This window comes from Oncorhynchus keta, chromosome 34 (assembly GCF_023373465.1).
Source record: "Oncorhynchus keta strain PuntledgeMale-10-30-2019 chromosome 34, Oket_V2, whole genome shotgun sequence".
NCBI lineage: Eukaryota > Metazoa > Chordata > Actinopteri > Salmoniformes > Salmonidae > Oncorhynchus > Oncorhynchus keta.
In genome coordinates, this window is record NC_068454.1 from 43765772 (window position 1) to 43778629 (window position 12858).

The following is a 12858-nucleotide window of genomic DNA, read 5'->3' on the forward strand; positions in this document are numbered from 1 at the left end:
AGCCGATTCGACCTCATCATAAGACCAGCTGGATTTGGATATGGTTGGTTGAAAATGTAATTATTACTTCTCTAGACTTCAGATTCTTTAAAAGAATAAGGTAACTGTAAATGAGGGATACAAATTATATTGAAAGCAGGTGCTTCCACATAAGTCTGGTTCCTGAGTTTAATAAGCAATTATCGTCCCATCATGCTTAGGTTCATTCGTTTGGATACCATTTCTATGCCCCAATAGGATGGCAATGCCCCCATCCACAGGGCAAGAGTGGTCACAGAATGGTTTGATGAACATGAAAATGATGCAAACCATATGCCATGGCCATTTCTATCACCAGATCTCAACCCAATTGAACACTTCTGGGAGATTCTGGAGCTGCGCCTGAGACGGCGATTTCTACCATCATCAACAAAACACCAAATTATGGAATTCCTCATGAAAGAAGGGTATCTCATCGCTCCAATACAGTTCCAGACGCACAATCTTTGCAAGGTGCATTGAAGCTGTTCTGGCTCGTGGTGACCCAACGCCCTATTAAGACAATTCATGTGGGTGTTTTCTTTACTTTGGCAGTTACCTGTGTTATTTGGTGTACACAATCTTACATCAATATTTACATTTACATTTTTCTGTCTGCACAAAACTTCAGCTGTTTACCGCTGTTATGACATGTTCTTCGCAAGGGGGAAATGATAGGCAATAAGACGGACTGTAAAGCAAAGGGGAGCTGTCAAAAACAAGATTCATGACAGGTTGCTAAATGTGTCACCTGAAAAGCTGTCTTCTCCGTGGTGAGCCTTCAGTGCTGAGGAAATAACTGTATGCAGGAAACAAACACGTTAATTGGGTTTCAAAGAAAATCGGTGGCCTTTGTTAACACGGTTATGCCACAAATACTGTACATGCTCAAGCAGCATTTGTCCTTGTACTTCATAAGCAATGTACATGACATTCAGTCTTGAGGCATTAGGCATGGTGTTTATTGGTGTCAAGTTGAGAATAATAAAATCTGCCTATTTAGCAAAAATATCATGCTAATCCAGTTACTACACAGTTTAACACTCAAGGTTATGTGTTTTACGACAAGTAAATTCTTAAACCTCCTTTTCCCACCATGCACTATGGTGTGTTGTGTGTGATTGGTAGTTACATTGGTCTGAGAATTAGATTCAGAATGTACCTGACACCTTACAAGAGTCATGACACAAAGCCCCACATAACATACAATCAAGTTCATTGTGGTAACAATTACATTTTCTGTTTGTGCTGTCGCCAACTCCTCTACAACATTCATTCATCATTCCATACATGCACATAAACTCAGCAGCAACGAAAAAGTCCCTTTTTCAGGACCCTGTCTTTCAAAGGTAATTCGTAAGGGTTTAAACACTGTTTTCCATGCTTGTTCAATGAACCATAAACAACTAATGAACATGCACCTGTGCAACGGTCGTTAAGACACTAACAGCTTACAGACAGTAGGCAATTAAGGTCACAGTTATGAAAATGTAGGACACTACTGACTCTGAAAAACACTAAAAAACACCAAAAGAAAGATGCCCAGGGTCCCTGCTCATCTGTGTGAACGTGCCTTAGGCATGAGGACTGCAGATGTGGCGAGGGCAATAAATTGCAATGTCCGTACTGTGAGACACCTAAGACAGCGCTACAGGGAGACAGGGCGGACAGCTGATCGTCCTCACAGTGACAGACCACATGTAACAACACCTGCACAGGATCAGTACATCTGAACATCACACCTGCGGGACAGGTACAGGATGGCAACAACAACTGCCCGAGTTACACCAGGAACGCACAATCCCTCCATCAGTGCTCCGACTGTCCGCAATAGACCGAGAGAGGCTGGACTGAGGGTTTGTAGGCCTGTTGTAAGGCAGGTCCTCACCAGACATCACCTGCAACAACGTCACCTACGGGCACAAACCCACCATCGCTGGACCAGACAGGACTGGCAAGAAGTGCTCTTCACTGACGAATCGCGGTTTTGTCGCGTATATCTTCGAAGGAATGGGCGTTACACTGAGGCCTGTACTCTGGAGCGGGATCAATTTGGACGTGGAGGGTCCGTCATGTTCTCAGGCAGTGTGTCACAGCATCATCGGTCTGAACTGGTTGTCATTGCAGCCAATCTCAACACTGTGCATTACAGGGAAGACATCCTCCTCCCTCATGTGGTGCTCATCCTGACTTGACCCTCCAGCATGACAATGCCACCAGCCATACTGCTCGTTCTATGCGTGATTTCCTGCAAGACAGGAATGTCAGTGTTCTGCCATGGCCAGCGAAGAGCCCGATCTCAATCCTATTAAGCACGTCTGGGACATGTTGAATCGGAGGGTGAGGATTAGGGCCATTCCCCCCAGAAATGTCCAGTAACTTGCAGGTGCCTTGGTGGAAGAGAGGGAGTCCATGAGGACGAGATGCACTGCAGTACTTAACACAGCTGGTGGCCACACCAGATAGTGACTTTTACTTTTGATTTTGACCCCCCTTTGTTCAGGGACACATTATTCAATTTCTGTGAGTCACATATCTGTGTAATTTGTTCAGTTTATGTCTCAGTTGTTGAATCTTTTTAGGATCATACAAATATTTACACATGTTAAGTTTGCTAAAAAATAAACACAGTTGACAGTGAGAGGAAGTTATTATGATCTGTCGACCAGACGAGATGCTGCCTATGTATGAGATGCCTTTGTGTCAAGAATTAATGTAAGATGAATGTAATTTAAGGTTAAATATCCGGTGTTATCACATATGGGATTTATATTAACATGAGTCCGTTTCCAGATGCCCAACTATCTATCACCTAGCCATACAACACTGTTATATGTGTATACACTGCTTGATCAACTAAAAGTTTTGAAAAAAAGCTGCGTGACTTAGAGGTAATTTGTTGTTTAGTACGGTACCCTGCGTCACTGCTTCATTGCACCAGACCAGCGCAAGGGGGAGTTAGAGCACAGACTATGCTTTTGGGTCCCCAGGCACTAATGTGTCTCTTGCTTACAATGAATGGGCGACATAAACATAATAGAAACTCATAATTGTGCACGACTTCAACATTACATTTCAATGGACTGAATGATGAGGTTGAAGAAGGTGATTGAATTTAGAACAATAGTGTAAGAATTGCTATTCCTCTGTCCTGCACACCTTGAAAAATGCTCTTATTTTTTTGTTTCTACTCGTCAGTAATAATTACTAGAACTGTTGTTACACTAAGTTTTTTATTCTAAAAGAAATGAAAATGATCTATTATATTCCATGATATTCTTAAGATATACAGTTGAAGTCAGAAGTTTACATACACTTAGGTTGGAGTCATTAAAACTCATTTTTCAACCACTCCACAAATTTCTTGTTATCAAACTAAAGTTTTGGCAAGTCAGTTAGGACATATACTTTGTGCAGGACACAAGTAATTTTTCCAACAATTGTTTACAGGCAGATTATTTCACATATAATTCAATGTATCACAATTTTAGTGGGTCAGAAGTTCACTTACACTAAGTTGACTGTGCCTTTAAACAGCTTGGAAAATTCCAGAAAATTATGTCATGGCTTTAGAAGCTTCTGATAGGTTAATTGACATAATTTGAGTCAATTGGAGGTGTACCTGTGGATGTATTTCAAGATCCACCTTCAAACTTAGTGCCTCTTTGCTTGACATCATGGGAAAATCAAAATAAATCAGCCAAGGCCTCAGAAAAAGAAATGTAGACCTCCACAAGTCTGATTCATCCTTGGGAGCAATTTAAAAATGCCTGAACGTACCACATTCATCTGTACAAACAATAGTATGCAAGTATAAACAGTATGGGACCACGAGTCCTATATTGGCATAACCTGAAAGGTCGCTCAGCATGGAAGAAGCCACTGCTCCAAAACGGCCATAAAAAAGTCAGACTAACGGTTTGCAACTGCACATGGGGACAAAGATCATACTTTTTGGAGAAATGTCCTCTGGTCTGATGAAACAAAAATAGAACAGTTTGGCCATAATGACCATCGTTATGTTTGAAGGAAATAGGGGGATGCTTGCAAGCTGAAGAACACCATCCCAACCGTGAACCACCGGGGTGACAGCATCATGTTGTGGGGGTGCTTTGCTGCAGGAGAGACTGGTGCACTTCACAAAATAGGTGGCATCATGAAGAATGAAAGTGATGTGGATATATTGAAGCAACATCTCAAGACATCAGTCAGAAAGTTAAAGCTTGGTTGCAAATGGGTCTTCCAAATGGACAATGACCCCAAGCATACTTCCAAAGTTGTGGCAAAATGGCTTAAGGACAACACAGTCATGGTATTGGAGTGGCCATCACAAAGCCCTGACCTCAATCAGGGGACCTCAATCCTACAGAAAATGTGTGGGCAGACCTGAAAAAGTGTGTGCGAGCAAGGTGGCCTTACAAACCTGACTCAGTTACACCAGCTCTGTCAGGAGGAATAGGCCAAAATTCACCCAACTTATTGTGGGAAGCTTGTGGAAGGCTACCCGAAACGTTTGACCCAAGTTAAAACATTTAAAGTCAATGCTAAGAAATACTAATTGAGTGTGTGTAAACTTCTGACCCACTGGGAATGTGATGAAATAATTAAAAGCTTAAATAAATAATTCTCTTTTATTATTCTGACATTTCACATTCTTAAAATAAAGTGGTGATCCTAACTGACCTAAGACAGCGAATATTTACTTGCATTAAATGTCAGAATTGTGAAAAACTGTATGCATGTAAACTTCCGACTTCAACTGTATGTGTTGACTGAATATAAGCAAGTGATGTCTGTTAAATAATCAAGTTGATGGCGCAGTCATATAGCCTCGGCACCTACATAAAACTGAGTGACTCAGTCATTCATGGCTTTGGATCAAAATAAATAAGTACCAACCTTCTTTCTGATAGACTTAAATAAATAAATGTTTTGGATATCGTGACCTGGACATCATGTTTTATAATAGCCCATTATGGGCTGTTATCAGGACAATAGACAATTGCCAACACCTCTGTATCTTGATACTTTGTGCAAGGCATTTGATCAGCATAGAAACATTACAGATGGGGCCTCCCGAGTGGCACAGGGGTCTAAGACACTGCATCACAGTGCAAACTGCGATGCTACAGATGCTGGTTCCATACCCGTGCCTGCTGCAACTGGGAGACCCATTAGGCGACGGTGGGCTTTTTGTTTCTCTCCCTCTAAAAGCAGAAATAAATCATTCTGAATAACAAACTGGCTTTATTTACACATTTGTGAGAATGTCTCGCTCCATGTTCAAGAATTATTATTAATATCAACATTTCTGTTTGGGTGTTGGTTAGCCTTTTACGACTAGGGGGCGATATTTTAATTTTTGGATGAAAAACGTTCCCTTTTTAAACAAGATATTTTGTCACGAAAAGATGCTTGACTATGCATATAATTGACACCTTTGGATAGAAAACACTCTGACGTTTCCAAAACCGCAAAGATATTGTCTGTGAGTGCAACAGAACTGATGTTACAGGCGAAACCCAGATAAAAATCCAATCATGAAGTGCCGCATTTTTTGAAACCGCCTCATGCCAATGACTCCTTATATGGCTGTGAATGAGCTACGAATGAATTTACGTTTTCTACGTATTCCCCAAGGTGTCTACAGCATTGAGACGTCTTTTTACACATTTCTGTTTAAGAATAGCCGTAAGGGACCATATTTAGCAAGTGGTCACATGGTGTCTCCCGCAGAAAATCTTGAGTAAAATACTGAGGTAGCCATTTTTCCAATCGCTTCTTATGAGAAACCAATTGCCTCAACGGATATATTATCGAATATATATGTTAAAAACACCTTGAGGATTGATCCTAAACAACGTTTGCCGTGTTTCTGTCGATATTATGGAGCTAATTTGGAAAAACGTTTGGCGTTGTAGTGATAGCATTTTCCGGTCGATTTCTCAGCCAAGCATGATACACAAACGGGAGCTCTTTCGCCTACAAAATTAATATTTTTGGAAAAAAGGAACATTTGCTATCTAACTGGGAGTCTCCTGAGTGAAAACATCCAAAGTTTTTCAAAGGTAAATTATTTAATTTGATTGCTTCTCTTATTTTCGTGAAAATGTTGCCTGCTGCCAGCAGAGCCTAGCATAGTATTATGCCATGATAAACTTACAAATGCTTGTCTAGCGTTGGCTGTAACATATATAGTTTGAAAATCTGAGATGACAGAGTGATTAACAAAAGGCTAAGCTGTGTCTCAATGTATTACATTTGTGATTTTCATGAAAGGAAAATGTTCTAGGGGTATTTATGTCCGCTGCGTTATGCTAATTCATTTGAGGCTATGATTACGCTCCCGGATCCGGGATTGCTAGTCGCAAGAAGCTTTAGACTACAATTAGGATGTGAAAATGTTATGCTCTTAGTACTGTAGCCTACTCCCAACCGTAACGTTGTACAGCACCATATTTTCCATTCCAAACTAATGTACACCTTGAGGGTTTCGTTTTTCTTGGAATAGAAACACCATCATATTAATCAAATTAATTCATCTACATTTCTTACAATCAATCCCATATACTATGTTCTTACAAAAAAGTTTTTAAATTCACTCATACAGCCAATATTGAAGCTTCTCAAAGATGCCCTCTGGTGGTCAAACTAGCACTAACTTGCATTAATTGTAATAATGGCTGACAATTAAATAATGTTTAATAGAATTCTTCTGCATGTCACGCCTTGGTTTTAGTATTTTGTGTTTTCTTGATTTATTTGGTCAGGCCAGGGTGTGACATGGGTTATTGTGGTGTGTTTTTGTCTTAGGGGTTTTGTGGGGTGTCTACGTAGTCTATGGCTGCCTGAGGCGGTTCTCAATCAGAGTCAGGTGATTATCGTTGTCTCTGATTGGGAACCATATTTAGGCAGCCATATTCTGTGAGTGTTTCGTGGGTGATTGTTCCTGTCTTTGTGTTTGCACCAGATAGGGCTGTTTCGGTTTTCATTATTTCATTTTCGTTATTTTTGTAGTTTCTGTATGTATAGGTTTTCCTTCATTAAAATATCATGAATCATCATCATGCTGCATTTTGGTCCGATCCTTGTTCTACCTCTTCGTCAGAGGAGGAGATAGAAGAGAGCCGTTACACTGCAGCCCGCAAGGTGTGCTGCAGTATGACGCAACTTTTAAAGGAAGAACCACTGTATGCACAATACCTGAATCCTCATTATTCATATATTATGCACAGCCCAGAAGAGACACTCACATGTTGTCGTTGCTCTCATCATAGGCCAGGATCTTAGTTACTTCCCAGTTCCCTGACGTAAGATGGCGGACTTCATTTTGATCTGCTCTGAACTGGAGGAAGGAAGGGGAACAGACACAGGAAATAAACAATTAGAAGAGTCTTACACACATATATATATATATATATATATATATATATATATATATATATATATATATATATATGCCATTTAGCAGACGCTTTTATCCAAAGCGACTTACAGTCATGTGTGCATACATTCTACGTATGGGTGGTCCCGGGAATCGAACCCACTACCCTGGCGTTACAAGCGCCATGCTCTACCAACATAGTACATATATATAAAAACGACTTATTCATCACCATCAGCATGACCCTCACTTCTTGTTCTGTAACCACAGAGACATTACCCTCACCACAGTGGAAACTAGAGCAACAGAACACTTTGAGTGGTAACCACGGTGACATGAGTGACCCCCATCGGTTCAGTAACCATGGCGACTTGATCCTATACCTGTGTGGTGAACATGGCGATGTGATGGAACTCTCCGCGCCCCCCTTGCTTGACGGGCACTGTCAGGAAGAATCTGCTGCCGTCCCTGGAGAACACTGGTTCCTGGTTCTGCAGAAACAAACACAGCAAACATTTTACTTTTGAGTGTTATGACCATTATATGGACCACAGAGATGGTGTATAATAGACAAGTAATATTCATGTCTTGGCATTTTAGGCCAATCATTAACAATGTGCACAATAAAGATCTATTGAATTTAATGGAACGGAACTTTGATTTGATATGTTTGACCATGACTGACTTTACAGGAGTTAAGATGTTTTACCTGCTTGGAAAGCCAGAGCTCTGAGGTCTCCTCATGCCTCTGAAATAGAAAGACCAAAATGTTAACAGTTAATAGTATGTCCCGTTTTAACCAATTAACCATTCCACAAGACAGCCCAAACCCCTTCAAAATCATCCAATTCCCTTTCTTCCCTAATACATTAAAATGTCGGTATATGTGCTCTTTCATTTAAACCCATTGCAGACAAGGACAAAAGCCCTGGCAGAGAAGATGAGTCCGGGCCCAGGGAAAGCAGCTTCTTGGCTGGAGAGCCTGTTTGGTTGTGCTCTAGCCATCTGTGGGGCCTGACCCTGGAACAGTCAAACTGAACAGTTTCCCACAGACTGCCACGCTTTCCCCACAGGGGACTGCTGCTCTGCCCTGTTCCAGACAAAGCTTATAATAACACTCTGCAATCAAAACAAATTGTGGGAAGGATAAATCTTTACTTTAGTGTTCATGAAAACAGTTCTATGAGATGATAAAAGCTTCCCAGAAAAAAAATTATAGAATAATTCATGTGATTTATAGTGTGTTTATCTGATAAATGCCACGAGATAATCTTCTTCTTCAAAAATGGTGGGTAAACAGAACGTGCATGCACCCCTTTACAAGCACCCTTTAGCATGCATAGTAAAAAGCACACCAAACAACACAACAGGTGCTAAGCCCATACTGTAAACTGTTGATATAGAACTCATACAGTACTTTCAGATGAGGCATTCGAGTAAAGAATCTCTTTCCCTTTGGTACAGTAGCATAGTAATAACAGGCAGTGCATTGTCTGCTCTCTCCTCCCACTGCCAATATAACATAATGACCCACCACTGGGAGTGTGAACCCCCCCCCCCTCCACTCCATACACAGAATGCCATTATTCTCACCTTAACACAGGCCCCTGTGGTGGTGTCACACACGGTAAGGATTGACACATTCTGGGCACGGCTCATCCACCTGACCGTTGTCTTGGTTTTACTGATCCACTTGACCATGGCTACATAGTGCTCCCTACGAGAGAGTTCAAACAGTTATTATTGATTGAAAATAACCTTGTCTCTCCGAAAAGAAAACTTTCCAAGATTTGTCTTCATTATTGTATCACACCTTATTTTGAGGCTGTCTGGTGGTGTGAGCTCCTGAGTATGGGTCGGCCCGTACAAATTCACCATGTATAACTTCACTGTGGGGTTTGGTTGGCCCGCCTGAAAACAGAGTAAGTTTTTTTAGATACTGTCGCACCACTACATATGATAAATCAAAGATGAACCATAGAGAAAAATACCACACATTACAATCACCATATCAACGAGCAATATCATACAGTGTATGTACCTACATAATAACCCACCTCCAAAACATCCCCAAACAATGGATGATAATAATAAACAAGAATTATTTAACACATGCCCTGACAATATATTAATAATAGCTACAGTATGTCATTACACAATTACAAACCAATTTCATCGAATGGTGATACAAATGTTGGTAACGCTTTCCATAAAGTTGCCCCTATTACTTTTTAACTACACCGTAAAAACTGTAGTAATAGGTGTTACTATGTAATTACATGGTAAGGAAGGTTGTAGCGCTAGCAGTTATTGCACAATTTGAAATGTGTATTTACATATCCACTTGCTGACGGTTACTCCGCATGAGTTTACTGATGCTACACATTCTCTTGTTCCACAATGCAACTAACGTTTTGTAATTACAAGTTTGAAAGTTACCTGTGAATTACCATGTTAATAACGAGAAACCAAAATCTGACCTTGTTAACAAGGTGCCACTGCCATCGAATACACATGCAATACCAGGGTTGATAAATAGGCTAGGGTCTGTTTGCAACAATTGTCATTAACTACCGGTCAGTTTCAATGAGTTTATTTCTATGTTATGACCTGGCTCAAAGGCTATATCCCGAATCAAATGTAATGTAATAACAATGTGTTCAAGCAACTTCATGTAAAGTGAAACCCAGTAGGGTATAACCTTTATTACCATGTAGTTAGAATATAACTTTTGCAGACAGAAAATAGAGGAGACTGGAGAACATTATGCATAACCCTTTTAGTTACATTCTACTTCAAATGTATAAACCATTTTAACAGCCAACTCTGTAATTACAATGTTGTTACAAGAGATATACATGTATTTACAATGTACTTACCCAGGAGTAAGCATCAGGTAAAGTGAAGTGAATTTTCTTATGACTTTGTACCAATGTAAATGGATGTTTGTACTTACAATGTTACATTTACATTACATTTAAGTCATTTAGCAGACGCTCTTATCCAGAGCGACTTACAAATTGGTGCATTCACCTTATGACATCCAGTGGAACAGCCACTTTACAATAGTGCATCTAAATCTTTTAAGGGGGGGGGGGGAGAAGGATTACTTTATCCTATCCTAGGTATTCCTTAAAGAGGTGGGGTTTCAGGTGTCTCCGGAAGGTGGTGATTGACTCCGCTGTCCTGGCGTCGTGAGGGAGTGTGTTCCACCATTGGGGAGCCAGAGCAGCAAACAGTTTTGACTGAGCTGAGCGGGAACTGTACTTCCTCAGTGGTAGGGAGGCGAGCAGGCCAGAGGTGGATGAACGCAGTGCCCTTGTTTGGGTGTAGGGCCTGATCAGAGCCTGGAGGTACTGAGGTGCCGTTCCCCTCACAGCTCCGTAGGCAAGCACCATGGTCTTGTAGCGGATGCGAGCTTCAACTGGAAGCCAGTGGAGAGAGCGGAGGAGCGGGGTGACGTGAGAGAACGGGGTGATGTTCATTTGGATTTGCCAAAGATTCATATTCAAACCTTTCAAATTCAATTCTCCATTTCAGACTCAAAGCAATAACTATTTTAGTTAGTAAAAATAAGTAAGACAAGGTGGTAAAGCTAGTGAGCTAGCATTTCCCACTTATTCATTAATGTAGCTAGCGAGCAGCAAGCTAAGCACAGGCACAGTGTCAACACACGTTACAAAATCATCATAAAACGTATGAAACATTTAGTTAACCAACAATGCAGAATTGTTTAAAAAGTAAGTAAGAAAATATTAGTGAAAAAAATTAAGAAAAAATCAAATAACCTGAAGTAACACAAGAAAATAACAAGAAGATAACAATAACAAGGTTATATACCTGAACCGAGTCAATGTGCGGGGGTACAGGTTAGTCGAAGTAATTGAGGTAATATGTACATGTTGGGGAGTAATGGATTACATCCAATATGTTACATGTAAGGGTTACAAAAAAACGGTAACTGTAATTGGTTACGTTACCAGCAAAAATATTGTAATCAGATTACAGATACTTTTGAAAAACTAAGATGTGTTACGATCAACTAGGAGTGGTGGGTGGAATCAGGCGCAGAGAGCAGGGTTCAGTCTTTCTTTCAAATTTATTCCCCAGCGCAACAAAACAGTCACGCCAACACACAGGGCATATGAATTGCCAGTCCAAACAACAGGACAAAATAGTCCGGAGAATAAATATACGAATAACTCACACCATCAAACACGGAGTAACACAAACAAGCCCGCACAAATACCCAGCGGGCCTAGTGCCCTAAATACCCTACAAACAAACCCTAATACAAAACAGGTGTACCCAATTACCCAATAACCCAAAACAAACGGAAAGGGATTCGATGGTAGCTAATAGGCCGGCGACGACGACCGCTGAGCACCGCCCGACCAGGAAGAGGCACCATCTTCGGCAAGGTTCGTGACAAGATGATTATTTCCAGGATTACTTTGAAATTTAGGAAGGATGTTTGTGAAAAATAATCTTTGACACTTTGTTTTCTCAATGACAATCAAATCAGCATTGAAAAAAGGCACAAGTTTAAGTTTGTTCCAGCTGAGTGAATCTGACCACAAGTCAGAGACCACCATGAAGACACACCAAATGGGTTTGATAGATCGCGGGAAAAGAGCAACAGTCCAAGCTAGGTCTTCCAATGGTGCGACTGCTGTCGGCATCCAAAGATGATCCAATGTCCTTGCATCTATAGCAAAATATAGTAACATACATTTTTGTTTTCTTCTAATGCCTCTTAATTGGAAAGTAATCTAAAAGTAATGGAATGTAATCCGATTACGTTACTGAGTTCAGGTAATCCAAAAGATACATTACTGATTACAATTTTGGACAGGTGATAATTGTAATGGATTATAAAGTAACCTACCCAGCCCTGCATGTTGGTAGAGGTAAAGTGACTATGCATAGATAGTAAACAGTGAGTAGCAGCAGTGTAAAAAAAGGGGGTCAATACATACAGTCCGGGTAGACATTTGATTAACAGTTTAGCCGTCTAATGGCATGAGGGTAGAAGTTGTTAACTTAGGGATAAGGTCAATTTTTCTCAATTTCCACCTGAATGACGTGACCAAAGCAAACTGCCTGTAGCTCAGGCCCTGAAGCCAGGATATGCATATAATTGGTGCCATTGGAAAGAAAATACTTTGTAGTTTGTAGAAATGTTAAGATAATGTAGGAGAATATAACACAATAGATATGGTAGGATAAAATCCAAAGATAAACCAACCAGATTTTTCTTTTTAGAGACAATCATCTTAGAAATGCAAGAGAAAGCTCATATTGTAAAATAGCTCATTTTCAGGCTTGTAACTTCAAAAACGAATGAGAAATAACCATTTTTGTATGAGGACACAGTCTTAGAAATCTGTGTCATGGCACGCCATGATGAAGTTGCGCAAGTGCTAAAATCGGTTTCCTATTGAACATACTTCTTT

The 12858-nt window shown here is 40.4% G+C and overlaps 1 protein-coding gene across 2 annotated transcripts in view; it reads right to left on the reverse strand.

The window, feature by feature from the left end:
* LOC118367559 (inactive dipeptidyl peptidase 10-like) overlaps positions 1 to 12858 on the reverse strand; it is a 320765-nt gene that overhangs the window by 41032 nt on the left and 266875 nt on the right. For both annotated transcript variants that reach the window (XM_052493923.1, XM_052493924.1), the window contains exons 10-15: positions 9216 to 9313; positions 8996 to 9119; positions 8112 to 8150; positions 7786 to 7893; positions 7272 to 7363; positions 770 to 817 (exon numbers count right to left, since the gene is read on the reverse strand). In XM_052493923.1, the coding sequence (XP_052349883.1) occupies positions 770 to 817; positions 7272 to 7363; positions 7786 to 7893; positions 8112 to 8150; positions 8996 to 9119; positions 9216 to 9313 (509 nt within the window). The remainder of the gene's footprint in view (positions 1 to 769; positions 818 to 7271; positions 7364 to 7785; positions 7894 to 8111; positions 8151 to 8995; positions 9120 to 9215; positions 9314 to 12858) is intronic.